This window comes from Triplophysa dalaica, chromosome 18 (assembly GCF_015846415.1).
Source record: "Triplophysa dalaica isolate WHDGS20190420 chromosome 18, ASM1584641v1, whole genome shotgun sequence".
Taxonomy (NCBI): Eukaryota; Metazoa; Chordata; class Actinopteri; order Cypriniformes; family Nemacheilidae; genus Triplophysa; species Triplophysa dalaica.
In genome coordinates, this window is record NC_079559.1 from 20,872,442 (window position 1) to 20,896,526 (window position 24,085).

Below are 24,085 nucleotides of genomic sequence, written 5' to 3' on the forward strand. Positions count from 1 at the left end.
CCAGGGCGAGGACTGGTTGGACCAGGTGGAGGACTGGTTGGACCAGGTGGAGGACTGGTTGGACCAGGGATAGGACTGGTTGGACCAGAGCGAGGACTGGTTGGACGAGGGAGAGGACTGGTTGGACGAGGGAGAGGACTGGTTGGACCAGGGAGAGGGCTGGTTGGACCAGGGAGAGGGCTGGTTGGACCAGGGCGAGGACTGGTTGGACCAGGGAGAGGGCTGGTTGGACCAGGGAGAGGGCTGGTTGGACCAGGGCGAGGACTGGTTGGACGAGGGAGAGGACTGGTTGGACGAGGGAGAGGACTGGTTGGACGAGGGAGAGGACTGGTTGGACGAGGGAGAGGACTGGTTGGATGAGGGAGAGGACTGGTTGGACCAGGGAGAGGACTGGTTGTATCAGGGCGAGGACTGGTTGGACCAGGGAGAGGGCTGGTTGGACCAGGGCGAGGACTGGTTGGACGAGGGAGAGGACTGGTTGGACGAGGGAGAGGACTGGTTGGATGAGGGAGAGGAACGGTTGGATGAGGGAGAGGACTGGTTGGACCAGGGCGAGGACTGGTTGGATCAGGGCGAGGACTGGTTGGACCAGGTGGAGGACTGGTTGGACCAGGGAGAGGACTGGTTGGACCAGGGAAAGGACTGGTTGGACCAGGGAAAGGACTGGTTGGACCAGGGCGAGGACTGGTTGGACCAGGGCGAGGACTGGTTGGACCAGGTGGAGGACTGGTTGGACCAGGTGGAGGACTGGTTGGACCAGGGATAGGACTGGTTGGACCAGGGATAGGACTGGTTGGACCAGAGCGAGGACTGGTTGGACGAGGGAGAGGACTGGTTGGACGAGGGAGAGGACTGGTTGGACCAGGGAGAGGGCTGGTTGGACCAGGGCGAGGACTGGTTGGACCAGGGAGAGGGCTGGTTGGACCAGGGAGAGGGCTGGTTGGACCAGGGCGAGGACTGGTTGGACGAGGGAGAGGACTGGTTGGACGAGGGAGAGGACTGGTTGGACGAGGGAGAGGACTGGTTGGATGAGGGAGAGGACTGGTTGGACCAGGGAGAGGACTGGTTGTATCAGGGCGAGGACTGGTTGGACCAGGGAGAGGACTGGTTGGACCAGGGCGAGGACTGGTTGGACGAGGGAGAGGACTGGTTGGACGAGGGAGAGGACTGGTTGGACGAGGGAGAGGACTGGTTGGATGAGGGAAAGGAACGGTTGGATGAGGGAGAGGACTGGTTGGACCAGGGCGAGGACTGGTTGGATCAGGGCGAGGACTGGTTGGACCAGGTGGAGGACTGGTTGGACCAGGGAGAGGACTGGTTGGACCAGGGAAAGGACTGGTTGGACCAGGGAGAAGACTGGTTGGACCAGGGAGGGGACTGGACATTTGTAATTGTATGGTACAATGTAGCATTCCACCATTCACATGCAATCACAAATTGGTTTGCAGCAGATCCGAGAATGATTTCCCTCTTTCTTCCTCCATACTCCCCTTTCGCAATCCCATTGAGGATTTTTTGCATGGAGGTGGAAAGTCTATGATCATCAACCACATGATCAAATGTCCCTCCTGGATGCAAAGGAGGCTGGCTGCAGAGACATCTCAGCTGAAGAATGCCAGGGGTGGATAAGGCATTCTAAGCGTTTCTACCCAAGATGCATAGCAAGAGATAAAATAAGGTGTGATGTTGACAAGAACATGTGGCCAAATGTTGAAGATCGTATAGATAAGACTCTATGTTAATCTGTTCCTTATTTGTCTGTCATTTTATATTTGTTATATTGGTTATTATTTAACATAACCAAAGGACAAAAGTTTATGTTTTTGTTTGTTTGTTTGTTTTATTATCTCAGACAGCAATTTAATTTTGCCAATAAAGCAAGTGCAGCATTTCTGTCATTTCTGTACATTCTATAAAGTACTGATGATTCATTCACTATGTTGTACACATACTATCAAAAATGAATCCACACAGATTAATTGTGATACAGAAAAGAAGACTATTTTACAGCAAAATAGAAAAAATATACAGCTTACTGAATTATTTAAAAGACATGACTTTCATATTGTATATTCTATACAGGTCGAACTGAAACATGACAAAAAAATACAGTTTCTGTATTGTCATTATTTGTTAGCATTTTGACAGTCCAAGCATTATGATGTACTATATGTTCCTGTTGGATAAAAAACTAGTGCTATTTTTTGGACTGAATGAATGATTTTGAATCGAGTCTGCGGCATTTTGATAGAGTTAGTATATAAAGAAAAGGGCATTCAGCATTTTGCAATGTAGAGTTTGTATTTATTTAACAAAATGTGGTTTTGGCCAGAAAATGTACTATTTGGCCAGTTGTGTGATGTAGGTGTGTTCCGGTGTTAAGAGTTTAGAAAAATAACTAAATATTGGTTAACGCTTGTTAGCAATTGAAAAAAACTAAGATATAATAGTAAAAGTATTAAGCTGTGGAAAAAGGTGATACCACAGGAAACCTGATAAACAAACATACATTGAGAATAGAATCTTTCCACATCACTTGTTCAGGCTATAAAGGAACTTTCAGGGATATTTCTACAGTATGTGATAATTAACCACACTAACCGCTTCCACCAGACTGTGAGCGCTGCCCCGATGCTGCAGGTGTGAACCACACAAGCCAGACATAATCTGCAGGTGGGATGGAGACGGGGAGCGTGGCAACCAATCGGAGCCCTGCTGGAAATTCCAAAAGGTCCGCTGTGCCAATCCTGGAGTGCTACTGGCACTGGGCGGGGTCTGATGGAGAGGGGTGTAGGGTGGAGGCGTGGCTGGGGGTGTGACCCATGAGCGGATGGAGCGAGTTGGAGAGAATCGTGCTCGACTAGATTCATGTCCAGTCTCTGCCTTTACCTGCACAACAAGTTGAAGAAATGCCACTCAATACTTTATGTCACCAACAACCTGAAGAGTCTGGTAAAGACAGACAAAAGTGAGGCAATTTCATTCAAACTATTACTACTTGTCATAACTAACATCATGTGACATGTGTTCTGGTTTAGGAATCTGAGGGAAAAGATTTTGCCCATTTAACTCCATTGGATTGAAGCCACAAAATATTAAAGTATGTGGGTTTTAAAGAACAGTTGTGGAAGTGTTTTGTTAAAGGACATCACCTGTCGCTGTGATGGTAGATCTGTCGGTCGAGACATCTCATCTAAACTGCTCTGTTTACACAGACACTCAAAATGGAACGTTGGTCTGTGAGAGGCTGTAAGACAGAATGTGTGTACCTCAGTCACATCTTTATTACAATAACACTATGATCAATAGATTCATGGAGAAACAATTTTTTTCTTATTGATGTTTAGAACTTCAGTGTAAGTTAGTTACTTTACGTACTTGTCTTTCCATGTCTTTTAAAACTACTGACATGTAAAACAAATCCTCCCTGAGCTCACAAATTACACAGTAAATGATTTTTATAATCTTAAAACTGTGTATCAAAGTACAATAGGGAATGTGCTTGATAACTGATTTTGTTTCATTTGCTTTATTTTTGTTTATTTGTCTTCTCAAAACTGATCTGGATTGCATCTTTAAAAAAAAGTGTACAGAATGATCAGCTGTGTCAGTGTCTCACTTTGAGATGAGGATAAAAGGGGGCGTCTTGGAGACTGAGGGTATATGAGTCGACCACATTCACTTCCATTGTCCTCAGCGGCTCTGTATGAGCTGAAAGATGAAGAGAAGGTCATTAAAAATATGAGCAGGTGACTCATCTGAAACGTTCACCTCATATCTCCTCCTTTCCAACACAGAACAACCTCCTGAACAGCAATAAGTCAGGTTTCAAAAGTGGTCATTCAACGGAGACTACTCTGAAGCTCTGAGACTGGCAAGAGCAGCCTCCAAATCATAAGGACTCATTCTGCTGGATCTATCTGCTGATTTTGTCACCATTGATCACCACCTCCTATGGTCAACCCTCAGGATTATGGGTGTCTTTGGAACGGCGCTCAACCGGTTCAAGTGTTACCTGTCAGGTAGGTCATTCAGGGTGTGCTGCAGGGGTGAGGTCTCTGTGTCTCAACATCTTGCTACTGGGGTACCTCAGGTGTCAGTGCCTGGACCACTACTCTTCTCCATCTATAAGGTATCCCTAGGATCTATAATTTAGAAACATGGCTTCTCCTGTCACTGCTATGCTGATGACACTCAACTCAATAGCTCCGTCCAAAAACGCACACTTATGCACTATTCAACACCATTTTGAAGTATAAATAATGTGAGTAGTGGGTTCACATCGAAAATCTTCAAAAAAGAAAAGCACTGTAAGTACCCAGATGATGCACTTTTTCGACCGAAAATATGAAGTGTGGAACTGTGGAAACTTCACGCTCTTAACGGTCGTAGTTTTGCTTAGGTAGCGGAATGGAGGCGGGGCTATCAGATGCTGCTCAAGCAAAACTCTCCTGCAGAGTGAAAACGTAGTGCTGGGCAAAACAGATGAAAACTACATAAGATGAACAATGCACCAGTATATTTTTATTCACAACCATTGTAGCGTTCGATTGACGTCATTGGCGCTCGTCTGGAAAACAGATATACTTCCATTTAGTATAAAACCGTTTAGTATTCCATTTGGGACGATACTGCTCTTCTGAAATTGATATACTAGATGGTTGAGTGCATAGTGTATAGTATGTCTCTTTCTCATTTCAGCCAGATGATCTAAAAGTATCTGCTCACATCTCTGCATCCCGGAGTGATATTTCGTTCTGGATGAAGGACCAGTTGCGAATGACCCAAGGATTTAAAACGACCTCTTCATTCATCTAAACTCGTCAATCATAACTCTTTACAGGACAGCCAGGAACCTTGGAGTGGTAACTGACGATCAACTAAGCTTCACAAATCACTTTGCCAACACAGCCAGGGTTGATAGATTTGTCCTGTACAACATTAGGAAAATTAGAGCATTCCTATCCGAGCAGGCTACACAAGTCTAGTCCAAGCTTTAGCTCTATCCATAGTGGACTATTGAAATGCTGTTCCCTGCTGGTAGAATGATCTGTCCATCTCTGCAAAATTAGCTGAATCTTTTTTTTTATGCATTTGGTAAACGCTTTTATCCAAAGCGACTTCAATTGCTTTATTCTATACATTTTACATAGGTATGTGCAATACCCTGGGACCGAACCCACAACCTTGCGTTGTTAACGCAATGCTTTTACCACTGAGCTACAGGAAATCTTTAGTCTTTTTCAACAATCAGCTAAAGACACATCCATTTCAGCAATACCTGACCCAATAATACTGGAACTTATTTCTGTTTCGCTCTTTTTTTCACATTGTTGTGATCTGGTTAACTGAGACCAGCCTTGAAGCATGTATGCATTGTTGCCTTTTGTTGTACAGATTGCTTCCATTGTTTGCCTCATTAGTAAGACACTTTGGATAAAAGTGTCTGCTAAATGTCTATGCAGATGTATATACCTGTTTTCCTCATCACTGTGACATTCCCCTGAGCTCCGTGTGTCATCGCTGATGTCATCAGGGTTGGAGTTTTCTATGTGGATGCTCGGGTACCCAACAGCACAAGAGTCTGGCCTGAAAGCCAGTTGTGTTAATAATTATTTTTGTTCTTTACTTTTAGTACTGTACATTTATTGCATTAAACAGAACAGAAATGTCTTGGGTTGGAGTAATGTCTAACGGAGACTTTTAGGGATAGCTACTTAAAATTCTGTCATCAATTACTCATCCTCGCTCAATTCTCCAACCATAAGACCTTCGTTCATCTCCAGAAGACACATAGAATAGCTTTGATGGTTCAACCTTCATTTTGAAGTGACAAGAATACAAAGTGTGGTGCTGACGTAGAACACCGGCTCCTGAGTCAGCTCTAAACCGAGTGTGCCGAGTGCGCTCATAAACATGTGTAGGAGACTCCAGAAATTGTTGAATAAAGTTATAGTTTTGTTTCTCTGCCCACAAAAAGTATTTTCATTGCTTAACAAAATGAATGTTGAACCGTTGGAGTCACATGTACCTATGGATTTACTCACTTTCCGCACTTTGAGTAGACGTTACTTTGCTGTGTATGGGGGATCTCATCAAAACTCTTAATTTGTGTTCTTGTGGTCTTATGGTTGAATTTTTCACCCTTATTCTTTTGTGAACAATCGCTTTAAACCGTAGTTTATAGACTTGTTCCATTCTGTGGTCATGAATCACATGTACACTGTGTGTTTTTTTGTACCTGTGAGCTCGGCGGTGAAACTCTCCAGCACTCCTGAGGTTGAGGTATGAGCTGAGAGAAGACACGAGGCTGTTCTGAGATGGGTTGGCATTGTTGATGATGTTGTTGGGTGGTTTGGCGTCTGGGATTGACAGACAGTATTCCTGAGACACTGCGAGTGGAAGCTGGAGAGGACGCTGTGTGGCGCTGCTGTTGTGCGACTGCTCGCCGCTCACGTGATTTGCAAACACAAGTCCATTCCTCTGCACAAACACACAACTCAATGGAACACTATCTTTCTCATTATACAGGAATATCATTCACTTATTTCTACTTCTAACTAACAAGTATTATTATATAAAAGAAAAACGTTGGAGATGGAAACGCTGTACCCTATATATGTCTTCCTCCTCTTCAAGGTAGCCATCTACTAGACCTTCATCCTGTAGGTCACATGATATGACTCGACGGATCTCCGGGCCGAGGTCATGCAGCGTGCGCAGACCGGCCTGTGCAGACACGGTGTTAAAGTGAAACATGAAACATTACACACTGAACTTGCTGGTGATTCTGTGCTATGGTTGATTTTTTATTCCAAACTTTTGCATGTGATGTGTGTTGTGTCATCTTAATGTAAACTCCACACTGTTTACCTGTAGAGCCGTTGTGGTGTTGAAATGGGGTTGACATCCAACAAGTCCCTGCTCCTTGCGTTTCCTGAATTTCCTGAAGTAGTCTTGAATCAAGAAAGTGGCGTAAAACTTTCCCACAGTGACCTCATCATCTGAACAAACAAACACAGTTATTATACAAACTTCAACTGTCTGTGTACTGTTAACTACTACATAAAGCTCCAATAACTTCATCTCATAAATAAACATGAGAAGATGAGTGATTCACTAATACTGAGAGCGCAGAAACATTGACTAGTTATTGGAAATTCAGAAAGATTCTTGTCCCAGAGAGTCTGAATAATTTGTTTATCACAAGAGAATCATTTACTCGCTGTAAGAGATTCATTATGATTTACTCATCACGAGGGAGTCAAAATAATTCAATTGTCGCTTGACCCTATAAAACCATTAATTTGTTGTAAGAGAATCAGAATGATTTAATCTGACCTCCAGCAGGTGGCACCACTTGGTCCAGAAGTTTCATGCTGGTTCTCCTCCAGATCTTCTTGATAACAGATCGTAGCTCCTCATTGGCTTGTTCCAGATTGCCTGTAAGACACACAGCAGTCGTGACACACACATCGACTATAGATGTGTAATAAATAAATAAATAAATAAAGGTCGCACATGCTTTACCTTCATTCTTGATTTTCAGAGCAGTTCTCACCAGAGCAAACAGGGTGGCGTTGAACATCACCGTACCGTCACTATTTAACGGCATGTTCATAGCAACCAATCTCTGAAAAATCAATAATCCTAATATTATTGATCACTTAACAGCCTTGGATTCGTCTTGTCATCTTGCCACCTACTATGTTGAGGAATTATTCAAGAAAACCGATCAAACATCATCTGAGTCAACGTTTTTTTTTGTGCAAACCTTGCAGGCGACTCTATGAGGACACAGTTTGCCGAAGCCGAGCGGAGGCTGAATCCTGCGCAGTAACGTCACCACATCTAGGTGTTTGATACGTCCTCTGTGACACACAAACACAACACTGTGTATTCTCAATGTCAATAAAACACACATTTCTGCCCGTCTCTGAACGAATTGTTTTATCAATATATACTTGGCCTCAGGGTCATATTCTGACCAAATCCTCTTGAACTCATCTAGATGATGTGGTCCGAGAATGGACCAATCACGTGTCAGGTAGTCAAAATTGTCCATGATGACGGCAACAAACAAATTAATGATCTGAAAAAAATTCAAATTCAATATCATACATACATTCAAATGTATTTTGCTTTATTGTATCATGTATTGCATGTTTTTATTTTTAAGATAATGCTTTTATTTTGATGGTTGACGTATGCTGTAATGAATGTTCTGTGATATCAATTATTTTCTATGATCAGACTGTGTGTGGTTGAGGGGATGGAGATGCAGTAATAATGAATCCAGCATGTGAATGTACCAGAAAAGCACAGAGCATGTAAAAGCTGATAAAGAAGACGATGGAGAAGTTGCTTCCGCAGGTCTTCTCTTCTCCAGGGTTATATTCTGACTCAGAGTCGCACTGTTTACCCGGCAGACAAGCCAACATGATCTGCTGCCACGCTTCACCTGTCGCACATCTGACATCACAGAACCACCGTCAAACACTCATCCTTCTTTAGTATCAGACATCAGACTACATTCATCATTACTGAAATCTACTTTAGTCTGACACTGTTGTTATTTGACTTTGATGTCCATGATGTGCTGCATCTGTCATCATCATCAATAAGAGTGAAGAACACAGCTCAAAGAATCAATGAAGTAATGTTCTGTGTCTGTTAACATCTGTTTCTTTACACATCATCATTTATTCACTAAATCTGCTCTCATCTCATGAAATACTACGCGACACTTTTTGTTTGCACTTCATATGTGCTCATTTCTACATGAAATATTCCTCACAGAGACATGCGACACACCTGAACAACAGGAGCACGGCTTGAGGAAACGTCTGGAAATTATTGTTACGATTTATACTGGTGCCATCCACCATGGCAATCTTCCCAAACACCTCAAAGATCAAAGAGAATCCCGTTATTATGAAACCACAGAAGACATCAGTACATCATAGCAGTGGTTTTCCAACTTTGTGGACCCCCAAATAAAATGAACCTTTCGTGAGGGACCCCCTTTCTAAAATACACATCCATCTATAATATTTTGTGTGCATGAACTTAGATAAATAGTAAATGTGATATTATCGAGACAACATATTATTTCCAAATGTAAATAGTTGGCTACACGTGCTGGATGTATACTGTAAAACCCTGAACAGACATTTTCAATTCAAACATATTCATGTAATGTAGCAACTTTCACTTTGAGTGCTAAAAAAGGAACTATACTGAGGAAAGTCACTAGAAAGAACAGTAATGTTTTGTAGACAGATTTTGCTTGATGTTTTTCCCTTCAGCTTTTATGAGGACCCTTGTAGCCTTTTGGAGGCCCCCTGGCCCTTACAAAGATGAACCATAGTTTTCTTGTGGTACAAAGTGTAGTAACCATATTCTTTTGTTGCATTGATAACTCAGGGCAAAACCATTCTTTTACTACAGGAACCATTATTTTTTTGTTTTTAACTGTAGTAAATTCCTAGTAACTTGCACTGCACTCTTGTATTTCCTTGGTAATAATGGTGTGTTAATCTTCAAAACATATTCCTTGTACACAGTGATTCGCACTCAGAAATAAGTTTTATATTAATTATTTTTATTCCATGATGGGATGCAAGACAACACAGACGTTTCGGCTGTTGCCTTCTTCAGTGTGTTTAGCCCTTTAGTTACCACATTCATCCACTTTTAAAGTGATGTCATCATTGTTATCATTGTCCACACCTGTGTATCCTAATTGTTTAACAATATAATTCGATAACGACTTAAATTCGGATCTTCATTAATCTACATATCAGCAACACATAATCAACACCATTTCACATCTAAATTTAAACCCAAAAAAAACATATCTCAAAAATCAACAATAATGACAAAGAGTAAGAAAAAAGTTTTTACACGAAATAACTAAACTCTTCCACAACATGAGTATAAAGGAGTAATGAAAAACAAACAATTAGTTCCCAATTATTTAACCGTAGTAAAACAATGGTAAACTTTGGTAAGGGGGGTCCCAGGATCTCAGTTTGAAAACCTCTGCATGAGAGTACATCACACAGACAGCAGAAGAACATTTACCTGCATTCCAATGACGGCATAGATGAAGAAGAGCATCGCTATGAGAAGAGCCACGTATGGAAGAGCCTGAGAGACAAAACACACCAGTGCTGAACATTCACTCAAATCAAACGATATATACATGTATACAATAACACACATGTCATCACCTGATTATTATTATTATGCAAGACACATAATGTCTTCTCTGGAACATTGTAAGCCACATGGTCAAATGTTTTTTCTATCGTTTCGTCCAGATTCATCATTTTAAAATGGAGCCACCGACCAATAGCAATGAATTATTTCAGATCATTGTGGAATAAAATCAGCGCACCTGAAAAGATTTGATGAAAGTCCATAAGAGCGTTCGAATGCCCTCGCCTCTGCTCAACAGCTTCACCAACCGCATGACACGAAACAAACGGAAGAATGTGATGGAGATTCTGGCGCTGTCCTCCGTGTTCTGATAAAACACACCAGAACATGTTAAGGAGACAGAAACACGACGTTCATGCTCTCTGTTCAATCATCATCACATGTTTCTTCACACATTCTCAAATGAACTTACAAACTACACAAGAGCAATTCCTCTAAGATGATCACATAACAAACAAGAAGCAATCAACAGTATTGAAAATAGCCGAGCTAACATTTGTATAGGACTTTGTATAACTTATACAATTATTGTTTTTATTGTGATGATCGGTCTTTAAATGAATCATTTTAAATATTAACCCTCACCCTAAACCAAACGCTCACACAAACCTTTGTGCACTGTTACATTTTCAGATAAACATCATTTAGTTTGTTTCAAGGTGTTTTTTAGCTTACTTAAATTGAAACTTTGACAGCGTTTTTGGTTTCTGAAATCTAATCAAATATTGGCCTAAAAAGCAACGAATTTTAACAAAAATGTAAATAAGCTTTATGACAATAAACAAAAATAATAAAGCTGTTAAATATTTAACTAAAATAAATCAAAATAAAACAAAATCAAAATTTTAATAAAGATTTATTGTCAATGGGTGTCTGCTGGCTGATACACAGTGTGCTTCAACTCGGGGTTTACCTCTCCTTTGTGGGGACGTTTAATCCCATAATAGAAAAAGAACATGTGTGGCTGTACTCACATTGATCTCTGTGATTGCGATGTCAACGATGCTACCAACAACAATCAGAGCGTCAAAGGTGTTCCACGCATCAGCGAAATAATGCTGCAGACAAACAAGAAACCACAGAGAAAAGAGATCAAAAGAGAAAGAGAAGAGCCACACACTGAGATCAAAGAAAAGACAGGAATTCTGGGGTTTTCTGGGAATGTCAGGCAAACATTTCTGTTGTCATAGTTTACCTGAAAAGCAAAGGAATGTTATTCCATGGCTTTCTAAAATACACCATATTCAGCAGTCCAAAATGAAATCTTATCTACACACTGTAATAAAACTGACCGCTCATTCAACACTGATGTGCTTCTAACACCAAAACCTTAAAGGAGCCAAAAATATTAAAATAAAGATTCATATGTAAAATAGATCACATGTTGGCAGATCAACAAATAGGATACAAAAGACATCACCATCATATGCTACATCTTGGGGTATCACCATCCATTGATATATCATCACACCCCTACACATCACCATTATTATAATGCAAACAATACCATTTGCATCATCAAATAATACATTCCACTTATTTTCACCATATATTTGTGCAAAAACATACTAGATATCAAAATACTAAAATCTTTTAACAGCCCATGCTTTAATGTGAAAAATAAGATCCACTATGCTTTATTTATCAGTGAACACTTAAAGTATATTTCTCAGTATAATCTCGTAGAGTCTACTCTTGGATACTTTAAAACACCGTCTGTCTCCTGGATCTCCCACCCGCTGACCCTCAGGTGAGTGACAGATGACATCAACTAGCCGAGGTGAGAAATGAAATGAAATCTGAAATGAGACAGGACTCTACATGACTCGGAGGATTGGCACTCCGGTCGGGACAGGGCCTACAAGCACTTCCCATCACAGCTGCCAAAGCATCAAACTAAGAGACACATACCCTCGGTTTAAAGGCGACCAGTTTGAGGATCATTTCCACTGCGAAGACTCCAGTGAACACCATGTTCAAAATGTCCATGGCGTAGTTGAACAGACGCGACTGGCCGTGATGCTGTGTATCATATCCACAAAAATGATTTGCTACAATTACATTAATACACAATTCATTGAATGACCATGTATACAGATATTTCTCCGACATACACATTTATCTATTGGACCGTTTTATTTCAATGATCTTTCATTTACTCAAACAGAGAGGTTGAAAAAGTAAAAATATTTTATACTCAAATAAAAGTACTACTACTTTGATGAAATTGTGCTTGAGTCAATGTACAGGTAAAGTTACCAGTCAGAAAATCTACTCATGTAAAAGTTAAAAATAGCATTTTCAAAATTTTCTCAAAGTAAAAGTAACTGCAACACTTCAGTATAGGGGGAAATTCTCACTATCAACTAGTTGTTATTAGCATGACTATTATTAGAATATTGGCTGTTTATTAGCACTCATAAAGCACATATTCTACATGACCATACTCTACATCCCTAATCTTACACAATAACTAAACCTAACGGCTATCTGTGGTGAGGAAGGGGTGACGGGAGCCGTGGGGCGTGGCCGGTGGCGTGAGTGATAGTGGAAATCAGCTGTGCGCGCCGGTCCCGCGTCTCCCACGGAGGAGTTCAGGAGCATAAAAGGACGAATCGACAGGACTGCCGGCGAGAGAGGACTGGGCCCGGACATGTGTTTTACGTTTGTATCTTATGTTATGGCCGGCAGTCCACCGTGAGGTGGCTGCCGGCATTTTACTTCCGTGTTTTTGTTTGTTTATTTTATTAAAACTTTATTTGAATGTTCACCGGTTTCCGCCTCCTTCCTTCCTTTTATTGAACAGTAATACACCATCATACTAATTATTAATAAGCAATTAAAAAGAGTTTATTAGGGTAAAAGTTGTAGTTAATGATTTATTATTAGCAAGAATTGCCACGCCTTGATGCCCGATGACTCCTGAGATAGGTGCAGGCTCCCCGTGACCCGAGGTAGTTCGGATAAGCGGTAGAAAATGGAATGGGAATGGAAAGAACGTCTTGGTTACGTATGTAACCTCAGTTCCCTGATGGAGGGAACGAGACGTTGTGTCGAGAACGACAGATGGGGTTCGCCCTTGAGAACCAATCAACTCTGACTACTATAGAAAAGGCCAATGAAATTTGGCGAATGCAATTTGCATGCCGGGCTCCGCCCCCGGAAATCCGGTATAAAAGGAGGCCGGCGTGCAGCATTCACTTACCTTTGTTCTGAAGAGCCTGAGACCTCTCAAACTGCAGCAGAATACGATACGTGTTCGTGGCATAAGGGACACAACGTCTCGTTCCCTCCATCAGGGAACTGAGGTTACATACGTAACCAAGACGTTCCCTTTCTGTCGGTCTCTCGACGTTGTGTCGAGAACGACAGATGGGGTTGCCTATGGAAAACGCCACAACGCTGTATCGCGTCACAATCTCTAGCGAAGCGACGGTAACAAGCCTGGGCGTGTCATCTCGAAGCTTTCGTGAGACTGTAACCTTCCAGTGTGGTGGTCGGGGGGTTCCAGAGCTTTCTTGGAGAAAGATGGGTACAGCCCTGACCGGTAACTTTCACGGACGGGGCCTTAGCTCTCTATAGGCGAGAGGCCGTCCAGATCAGTTTACACCGGGTAAGCGCGACTCTTAATCAGAGAAGCGCTACAGAGGCCACCTCCTACCCGTGGGGAGGAATATGGTGGATATAGGTATGGTCTCGTCCTTGGAGGAGAACGCATGGAACGTGCGGACTGAGTAGTTAACCGCGAGGTGGAGGCCCACCTGGGGAAGCTCATGGGTTACCAGGAGTGGGAACCATTCTCATGAGGATACATCAGACGGAACAGCCCACGGAGGGGGTGTTACAGACGTCCGGTAGCACTAGGTCCGGTTAGAGCTATCTGTGATAGCTCACATGGTATCCCGGCCTAAGGGGGAAGGCTGCTCTGCCCAGCCAGCCCCCAGGGGGTGCTTGTTTGGTGATGGATGGAATGCCTATTCCTAACCAGTGTCTGGGTAAGAAGGGAGGCTGGTGAGGTACCAGTTTCTTAGCGATGTGTTCGGGTAAGAAGAAAAGGTAAATAGCACACTGACCCAACCTGTTAGAGGGTGGAAAGGTGCTTTCGCAGGCATACGCCCCCCCGGATGCCAGTCCTACATGTCGCCACGCAGGACGTGGGCTGACACCGGGTTTACGCGAAGGTTGTTAACCCTTGCGAAGGTGTTTGGACATAGCCCAACCCGCAGCTCTACAGATGTCTGCTAGAGAGGCGCTTCTGCCAGTGTCCAGGAGGTGGCTAAACTCCGTGTGGAGTGAGCCCTCACTGCCAATGGGCATGGGAGATTCTGAGATCGGAATGCCGTCGTAACGGCGTCCACGACCCAGTGCGCCAGCCTCTGTTTGGAGACAGCCTTCCCCTTCTGCTGTCCTCCAACCGACACGGAGCTGGTCAGAGCTTCAGAGCTCTGCGTGCGGTCCAGTACGTACTGGACACAACACTAATCGGGTTGGGTCTTCCTCCCCTATGGGGAGCGCCTGCAAGTTCACCACTTGGCCCCGGAGGGAGTAGTGGGAACTTCTTGGGCACGCATCCGGGCCTGGGTCTCAAGATAACGTGAGAGTTTCCAGGGCCGAGTTTAAGGCAATCCAGGGACACGGAGGATGCTCGGTGGTCCCCTACCCTCTTGAAGGAAGTGAGCGCCGTCAGGAGGGCCGTCTTACTCTATGAGGAAGATCGGAACCTCCGAGGGGCTCTTTGGGGGGGCCCTGAGGCTCCCCAGGACCACTTAGGGTGCCAAGAGGGTATGGAGCGGAGATGAGGCGGATTCCGCCCTCTCGCTGCTTAGGAACCTGGTGACCAGGTTGTGTTGCCCTAGAAACTTTCCACCGACTGAGTCGTGATGAGTGGCAATAGCGACTACATACACTTTCAGTGTGGAAGGGAGATGTTAGTCTCCAGTCTCGTGAGAAGGGGAACACAATCCTGATCAAGCACCTCAGTGGGTCTTTCTCGTTGAGAAAGACACCAGGACGAGAAGAGGCACCGTCTAGAGGCGTGTAACCGCCTAGTAGATGGGGCCCTAGCCTGGGTGATGGTCTCAGCCGTATAGGGGGAGTAGCCATCTTAGGATCTTCTCGTCCCGTCTAGAGACCAGACATGGGTGTTCCAGAGGTCTGATCTGGGATGCCAGAACGTGTCCTTCCCCTGAGAGAGCAGGTCCTCTCTCAGGGGAATGGTTCAGGGGGAGTCGCTGTCCAGAGCATCGGCTCTGAGGCCAAGTGTGGTTAGACCGGTGTGGTGTAACCAATAACACTTGGTGCTCCTGCTCCCTGACCTTACACAGAGTCTGTACAAGAAGGCTCCTGGGGGGGGGAAGGTGTGCTTCCGCCCATCCCGCGGCCAGCTGTGCGCAAGGATATCCGTGCCGAGGGCAGGGACTATCAAGCGGGCAAATGGTGGTGTTACGGGAGGTGAACAGGTTTTACCTGGGCCTACCCGAACAGCCTCCAAATGAGCTGGACTGCACGGGGGTGGAGTCGCCACTCTCCACGAGGCATAAACTGGCGAGAAAGCACGTCGGCTGTCTAGTTCAGTTTGCCCGGGGTGTGTGGCCTGCAGGGAACGAGTCACCTGTTGACTCCACCGGAGGAGGCGTCGAGCAAGTTGTGTTTAGCTGCTGTGTGCGAACGCCACCCTGACGATCTGTATTCGCTACAGCTATAGTGCTGTCCTCGGAACAGCACGTGCATGTCTCGCACGAGAGGCCGCAGCCTGCTCAGTGCAAGTAGCATAGCCCACAACTCTTGGCAATTGATATGCCAGCGCAGGCGGGGGTTCGTCCAACACCCCACCTGCGTGCCCGTTGCACACTACACCGCACCCCTGCAGGGAGACTTCAGTCGTCACCACGACCTGCCTCATGACCTGCTCAGAGGGACCTGAGTCCGTCGAAAAAGTCATAAAGACTAGGGGTTATGGTGCGTCGGCAGCAGGGCGGCATCACCATGCGCCTGCTGCCGGTGTGCCACGCTCTCCTCGGAACTCGACTCTGAAACCAGTGTTGGAGCGGTGTCATGTGCATCAACTCGAGGGGTATTAACCCGCGAGGACGCCATGTGTCCCAGGAGCCTCTGAATTGTTTCAGGGGGACCGCTGTCTGCCTAAAATGTTCATTTCAGACAGTTCAACACTGGTTGGGCACAACTGCGGACAGGTGTGCCGACATGGTGACAGAGTTGAGTTCCATACCGAGAAAGAGGATGCTCTGCACTGGGGAGAGCTTGCCCCTCTCTTGGTTGACCTGGAGTCCCAATCGACCTAGGTGCCGGAGCACCAGGTCCCTTTGTGTACATAACAGATCTCGCGAGTGTGCCAAGATAGGCCAGTCGCTGAGATAGTTTAGTACCCGCTCGCCTTCCTCCTCTCAGGGAGAAAGGGCGGTCAGGGACAGACCGAAAGGGAGGACTCTGTACTGATATGCCCGCCTCTCGCACGCGAACCGTGGGAACGGCCGGTGTCGAGGAGGATCGAGACATGAAAGTAAGCGTCCTTCAGGTCGATTGCCACGAACCAATCCTGACACCTCATAGGTGTCAGGACGCGCCTCTGTGTGAGCACCCTGAATGGCAGCTTGTGAAGGTGCTCTGTTCAGGGTACGCAGCCTTTGGGGGCAACCCGCCGTCTTTCTTGGGAACGATGAAGTGCGGGTGGTGACCCACTGAACATCTTGGTTTTGAGGGACGAACTCGATGCCTGTTTTGCCAGAAGGGTGGTGACCTCTACCCGAAGTACGGAGGCGTCCCTGCCTCTGACAGAGGGAGAGATGATGCCCCGAAACTTGGGTGAGTTTCTGGCGAACTGGATCGAGTAACCAAGACGGACCGCCCTCATTAGCCAGCGAGACAGTGTGGGCAGCTCTCGAGCTCCCAGGGACTGTGACAGGGTGACCAAGGGGACGGTCTGCTTCATCATTCCCACGGGGGGTGGTTCGTCGGCTGGCGGAGCTAACCATGTCGCGGGGAGTCCCCGGAGGGAAGGTTTGCTCCGCCTACTTACCTGCCTGGCGGGACAACGGCACGCACTGTCGGTTTGAGAGTGGTGATGGCTGTCGTATGTGTACGACCTCACGCCTCGCCAGGGTGTGAGGTCGGTTCGCCGAGCACAGTCCAGTGGAGTGTGCGATCGGCTGCAAGTAAACCCGGGGAGAACAGAAAACTCAGTGAGTAAGTGGGAGCCAAGCCCTAACAAGGGCCCGGCTTTGGTGACGAGGCAGGAGTCGTCCCGTACCGACCGATCAGAGCCGTGGCTGTGAAGGTTCGGGCCCGATGTTGTTCTCCCTGGGGTCTTCCCGTCAGTGTCCCTTCTCGCGAGGAGGTTGCTGACGGGGTGGAGGTTTCCCCCTCGACCTCTGCTTCCGGGGTGCCGCCTGTGGGGGCACAGGAACCGGAGCCGATGTCGAAAGGGTCCTGGGTTGCAGGGAAGCAGACGTCACGTGAGATCTCGGAGGCCTGTAGGCGGCCGAGTCGCGGCGTGAAAAAAATGTGGTTAATTGCCACTGTCTGCTTCGCCGTCAAAAAACTGCTGAGCGCAGTCCTCGACGGTGTTACCAACAACCCACCCTGCGAGATGAGTGCATCAAGAAAGCGGACTTCCTTGCTGTCACTCTTCTGCACAAGGTATAGCCGGGGGTGTCTCTCCTGGACCACTACCGTGGACATCGTCCGACCCAGGGCCCATGCCGCCGCCTTAGTCGCCCGTAGAGCGCTGTCAGCGGTGGCACGGAGATCCTGCATTATACCCGGGTCGGCCTTACCCTCGTGGAGCCCTCTCAACGCCCTGGCCTGGCGGACCTGCAGGATGGCCAAGGCATAGAGAGAGGAGGCAGCCTGGCCCGCAACATCGCAAGCTTTCGACACCAGTGATGCCGAAGTCTTACGTGCTTTGGACGGTAGGAGTGGTCGATCCCCCCCCCAGGTGGTAGCCGTCCGCGGCACAGGTGCACCGCAGGCGGACGTTCCACCCGGGGGATCTCGACGCAGTCCTTGGCTGCCTCACCATCGAGGGAAGTAAGGGAGCCAGAGCTGGTTTCACTGGAACGGTCCGTGAGTGGAGCGTTCCAAGTTTTACACAGCTCCTCATGCACCTCCGGGAAAAACATGGCACCCGGGTGGGCGCGGTTTGCACCGCACACCGACCTCAGGAACCACGTATCCCCGGGTTAGCACGGATGACATCACTTCTGCTTCCTCCTGAACTCGACCGCTGGGGGTGGAGTTTGGATTCGGCAGAGTCGGATGCCAGTCTCCCTCCGATGCTGCGAGCGACATCTCATCTACGTCACACATCGTTTCCGAGTGTGTGCGTGAGGATCCGGACGGTATGCCATCGCCGGTTGGGGAACGTTCAGAAGAGCGAATCGGGGTGCGATCGGCCCGTGAGCACCTGGCTGGCGGGTTTACGTTCGCAGAGTTCCCCATATCACTAACGCTGCTAACGTGGGTGGTCATCGGGGCCGTAGCCACAGATGTCACAGCCCGGGTAGCAGACGAAATGGTGGCTGGTTCCCGTAGGAAGACAGCCACCCGTGACCGCAACTTCTGAATGACAATCTGCCCGCAGTGCAGGCAGATGTGTCAACGAACGCTGCTTCAGTGTGCTGGACGCCCAGACACCTAATGCATTGATCGTGTCCATCCCCCTCCTCGATGAGGGTGCCGCACCCAAGAGAACAGCGGGACATGCCGCGCTGGAGAATGCTCAGTCAGTCCTGAAAAGGACTTTTAGAAAAAATCTCTAACACCTCCGGAACCGCCGAGACGCCCAGGGGAAGGTCGCTGCAGGAAGGGACGATCCGCTGTAACACGTCGTAGCACCAGCGTGTAGTTGTAGAGGATTGAATCCTGAGTTGTACTCATGAGCGATGGCTCTGAAGAACAAAAGGTAAGTGAAAAGGCCTCCTTTTATACCGGATTTCCGGGGGCGGAGCCCGGCATGCAAATTGCATTCGCCAAATTTCATTGGCCTTTTCTATAGTAGTCAGAGTTGATTGGTTCTCAAGGGCGAACCCCATCTGTGGTTCTCGACACAACGTCGAGAGACCGACAGAAAGGGAATTGCCACTATACACTAGTGTTACTAAAATTAGCTTTTTTGTAAAACAAAAACAAAAGACATCATAATTCCTAATTTTATATACAGTTGAAAGAAAAAGTATGTGAACCCTTTGGGCTTACTTGGATTTCTTCATAAATTGGTCATAAAATGTGTTTTGATCTTCATCTAAGTCACAACAATAGAGAAACACAGTCTGCTTAAACTAATACCGCACAAACATTATACGTTTTCATGTTTTTATTAAACACAACATGTAAACATTCATAGTGCAGGGTGGACAAAGTATGTGAAACCCTAGACTAATGACTTCTCCAAGAGCTAATTGGAGCCAGGAGTCAGCCAACCTGGGGTCCAATCAATGTGATGAGATTGGATGTGTTGATTAAAGCTGGCGTGTCCAATAAAAAACACACACCAGTTTTGAGTTTGCTGTTCTGAAGAAGCGTTGTCTGATGTGAACCATGCCTCGCACAAAAGAGCTCTCAGAAGACCTACGATCAAGAATTGTTGACTTACATAAAGCTGGAAAGGGCTACAAAAGTATATCTAAAAGCCTTGATGTCCATGTGTCCACGGTAAGACAGATTGTCTACAAATGGAGAAAGTTCAGCACTGTTGCTACACTCCCTAGGCGTGGTCGTCCTGTAAAGATGACTGCAAGAGCACAGCGCAGAATGCTCAATGAGGTGAAGAAGAATCCTAGAGTGTCAGCTAAACACTTACAGAAATCTCTGGCACATGCTAACATTTTTGTTGACAAATCTACAATAAGGAAAACATTAAACAAGAATGGACTTCATGGGAGGACACCACGGAGGAAGCCACTGCTGTCCAAAAAAAACATTGCAGCACGTTTGAAGTTTGCAAAAGAGCACCTGGATGTTCCACAGCACTACTGGCAAAACATTCTGTGGACAGATGAAACCAAAATTGAGCTGTTTGGAAAGAACACACAACGCTATGTGTGGAGAACAAAAGGCACAGCACACCAACATCAAAACCTCATCCAAAGGTGGAGGGGGCATCATGGTTTGGGGCTGCTTTGCTGCCTCAGGCCCTGGACGGATTACTGTCATCGATGGAAAAATGAATTCCAAAGTTTATCAAGACATTTTGCAGGAAAACTTAAGACCATCTGTCCGCCAACTGAAGCTTAACAGAGGATGGACGATGCAACAGGACAACGACCCAAAGCATAGAAGTAAATCAACAACAGAATGGCTTCAACAGAAGAAAATACGCCTTCTGGAGTGGCCCAGTCAGAGTCCCGACCTCAACCCGATTGAGATGCTGTGGCATGACCTCAAGAGAGCGATTCACACCAGACATCCCAAGAATATTGCTGAACTGAAACACTTTTGTAAAGAGGAATGGTCCAAAATTTCTCCTGACCGTTGTGCAGGTCTGATCTGCAACTACAGGAAACGTTTGGTTGAGGTTATTGCTGCCAAAGGAGGGTCAACCAGTTATTAAACCCAAAGGTTCACATACTTTTTCCACCCTGAACTATGAATGTTTACATGTTGTGTTCAATAAAGACATGAAAACGTATAATGTTTGTGCGGTATTAGTTTAAGCAGACTGTGTTTCTCTATTGTTGTGACTTAGATGAAGATCAGAACACATTTTATGACAAATTTATGAAGAAATCCAAGTAAGCCCAAAGGGTTCACATACTTTTTCTTTCAACTGTATTAAAATGGGTTACAAGTGCACTAAAACAAATAAAGAGTCATTTGTCTTGTTTTGCATAAATATCACAGAATCATACAGCTAAAATATGAACTAAACGATTATTAAATCAAAATACATTTTCTTCAGAAGCAACATTAAGCCTTAGTTTCTTAACAAATGATCAATGGTACACACTGCTAAGTTTCAGTAGTGAACCCACCTATAAACTGTTCCACGCAGGGTTGCACATCTCTAGGGAATTAGAGTTCATGTTGTGATTGACAGTTGTTACCCAGTCAGGTCTGTGTATCTTTTGGTCGTTTGATTTTCACCAGACTCTCCTGACTCACACTGATAATAACACTCCTGTCCTTATTGCCTACACTAGTTGTCTAAGACTGTGGTTCTCAAACTGTTTTGTTGTAAGGCATGCCCCCTTTGTGTTGAGTGCATCGCCTTGCGCCCCCCCCAAATAAAAACTTGGAATCTTCAACTTAGAATTTTAATTTTTTATACGATGCTGGAACATCAATATCATGCATCTCTAGTAAAGTCACAGAAAGATGTTATCATGTGGTTTGTGTGATATATGATGTAGTATATACATTAGTAGTCCGATGTTTCCTCACCTGGACAGCCAGACAGACTGTATTAAGGACAATGAGCACAAACATGACGTACTCGAATCCGGTGGAGTTCACCACATACCAGAACTTGTACTGGTAGAGGTTTTTAGGGATGTATCTCCTCAACGGACGGGCTTTCAGAGCATACTCCACACACTGACGCTGTGGACACACGCACAGAACGTTCAGATGATCTGTCTAGAAGACGTTACAAGCAGAACCACATCTTCACATCGTTCACACCTGGTTCTTATCCAGCTCACAGTTATTGTACTCTTTCTCGCCCTGCTCCTGAAACGTCACAATGACAAAACCCACAAAGATGTTCATCATGAAGAAGGCAATGATGATGATGTAAATGATGAAGAAGATGGAGATCTCCACACGGTAGTTGTAAATGGGACCCATGTTCTCCCTGTGTGAGTCGATGGCTCTGTACAGCAAACTGCAGAAGACAGCGTGAACGTCATGAACCTTTTATTACTGAAGGCCGTTTTATTTCTACGGCTCACTCATCTGGTACACTCCTTTAGGAAGGCGAATGCAAACTTTTACTCCGTTCATGCATGTGCAGTTATTAATTCCAGTGAAGTTTAGTATGTCACTAAAAGAACATTCTTCAGTAAGAATCAGAAAGTACATTTACAGACATGCATTTATCTTTTTACCGTCATGCGACGCAATGTCGATGTATGTGAGCTATCAGTGCTGAGACTGACAGTGTTGTGTGTGTCTAACCTTGGCCAGCCCTCAAACGTGGAGACGGTGAAGAGCGCCATCATAGCCATCAGCACATTGTCAAAGTTAAAGTCGCTGTTGTACCACAGTCTCTCTCGCACCTGCGGCAGTGCCATCTCACCGATACTGTACACGATGAACATCCCTCTAGAAACACACAAACACAATGAAGCCTTCACACGCGGCTCTGCGTTCGCTCCACAACAAGCGCAGGCTTACCTGCAGTCCTCCGGGCTTGACTTGGCATCGTCTGTGCAGCCATAAAACTTGCCCTGCAGACAAAAGAGTTTCATAAGGGCCTGTCCTGCGCTCATGGACCGTGTTTGTGATGTGTTCAGGCTGATGTACCTTGAAGAGCTGAACGCCCATACAAGCGAACATGAACTGAAGGAGCGTGGTCACAATCATGATGTTACCGATCGTCCTGATGGCCACAAACACACACTGAACCACATGCTGCATGAACAGAGAGACAGAGAGAAAACTTGAAGGATCTAACCTTAAACACGGTTGTCCTTAAATAATACTCAAATACTGTCATCACGTCATATGAACGTTATTTTCAGAAATTGTTCTACTAAACTCCATGCATTAAAAGTGCATTTATGAAGTGAAGGTCTGACTTTGAGTCCTTTGGCTCTGTTGATGGCTCTGAGAGGTCGAAGCACACGCAGAATCCTCAATATTTTCACCACTGAAATGGCAGATGATCTGCAAACAACATTCATCTGTTGGGCACGGATAATTCACAAATATTTTACACTCATCTCAATGCAACTGTATGAAAATGAGCGTTATGACCGTACTGTATTCCGAAAGAAACAAGGGAGACTCCAACCACCAGCAGGTCCAATAAATTGAAGTAACTCCGGCAAAAAGCTCCTTTGTGCAGGAAAGCACCAAACGCCATCATCTATACAACATTAGAAAAATATCGAAGACATGAGAACAGATCTCAATAACAAAAAATCTGATTTCTAACAAACGAACAAAGTAGTAGCTATGCAAAATGGTTGTGTTTAACACCAATAAAGAACTCTGTGGTGCCTGACAGGATCCAGTCTTTACCTTCAGCAGGATCTCTACTGTAAATATAGCAGTGAAGGCGTAGTCAAAATAACCCAGAACCTGCAAAAAAACAACATCAGATTACACATTAAAGTGACGTAACTTTATCGTTTAATGGTCTGAAATATAGAATCCATACAGAAGGAAAAAATAAAAGTTCAGTAACACAATAAATGTTTTATCATGACTCTGTTAAAACACGTCCTTTAAAACCACAAACACAACCTGTCGACTCAGACCAGCATGGGTTGTAAAAGTCTGAGACTAACGGTACAGTTTGTGACCTATGTTAAAGTCCAAACGTCTAGCCAATATCTCCACACTTACGAAAATTAACCATGTTTTTTTTTGTGGTATAAATGTTGTAACCATGTTTTTTTTGGTGCATTGATTACTTGGGGCCCTGGATTACAGTAACCATCGTATACTATGGTTTTCAAAACCATGGTTATTTTGTGATTACCATTGTTTTACTATAGTAACTTTTAACTGTAGTAAAACCATGGTCAATTTTTGTAAGGGAATGAATAGAAACCTAACATTTGTATATGTGTGTGTTAACCATATTTCTGTGATAAATGTGTTCCCAGAAGTGATAAAACCTAATTTTCGGACTGTCATCATTTAAAAAATGTACAAAAGTACAGAAACAAATGCCGAA

At 45.3% G+C, this 24,085-nt stretch overlaps 1 protein-coding gene across 1 annotated transcript in view; it reads right to left on the bottom strand.

Annotated features, from left to right (window-relative positions):
- cacna1db (calcium channel, voltage-dependent, L type, alpha 1D subunit, b) overlaps window positions 1–24,085 on the bottom strand; it is a 54,763-nt gene that overhangs the window by 4,655 nt on the left and 26,023 nt on the right. The window contains exons 20-44 of the mRNA XM_056772700.1: window positions 23,425–23,484; window positions 23,163–23,269; window positions 22,980–23,067; window positions 22,705–22,812; window positions 22,576–22,628; window positions 22,357–22,503; window positions 21,862–22,063; window positions 21,622–21,780; window positions 12,136–12,246; window positions 11,199–11,282; window positions 10,403–10,531; window positions 10,087–10,152; window positions 8,815–8,906; window positions 8,313–8,472; window positions 7,965–8,092; window positions 7,775–7,871; window positions 7,531–7,633; window positions 7,342–7,443; window positions 6,874–7,004; window positions 6,613–6,729; window positions 6,242–6,483; window positions 5,476–5,589; window positions 3,620–3,711; window positions 3,153–3,247; window positions 2,602–2,889 (exon numbers count right to left, since the gene is read on the bottom strand). Of these exons, the coding sequence (XP_056628678.1) occupies window positions 2,602–2,889; window positions 3,153–3,247; window positions 3,620–3,711; window positions 5,476–5,589; window positions 6,242–6,483; window positions 6,613–6,729; window positions 6,874–7,004; window positions 7,342–7,443; window positions 7,531–7,633; window positions 7,775–7,871; window positions 7,965–8,092; window positions 8,313–8,472; window positions 8,815–8,906; window positions 10,087–10,152; window positions 10,403–10,531; window positions 11,199–11,282; window positions 12,136–12,246; window positions 21,622–21,780; window positions 21,862–22,063; window positions 22,357–22,503; window positions 22,576–22,628; window positions 22,705–22,812; window positions 22,980–23,067; window positions 23,163–23,269; window positions 23,425–23,484 (3,075 nt within the window). The remainder of the gene's footprint in view (window positions 1–2,601; window positions 2,890–3,152; window positions 3,248–3,619; window positions 3,712–5,475; window positions 5,590–6,241; window positions 6,484–6,612; window positions 6,730–6,873; window positions 7,005–7,341; window positions 7,444–7,530; window positions 7,634–7,774; window positions 7,872–7,964; window positions 8,093–8,312; window positions 8,473–8,814; window positions 8,907–10,086; window positions 10,153–10,402; window positions 10,532–11,198; window positions 11,283–12,135; window positions 12,247–21,621; window positions 21,781–21,861; window positions 22,064–22,356; window positions 22,504–22,575; window positions 22,629–22,704; window positions 22,813–22,979; window positions 23,068–23,162; window positions 23,270–23,424; window positions 23,485–24,085) is intronic.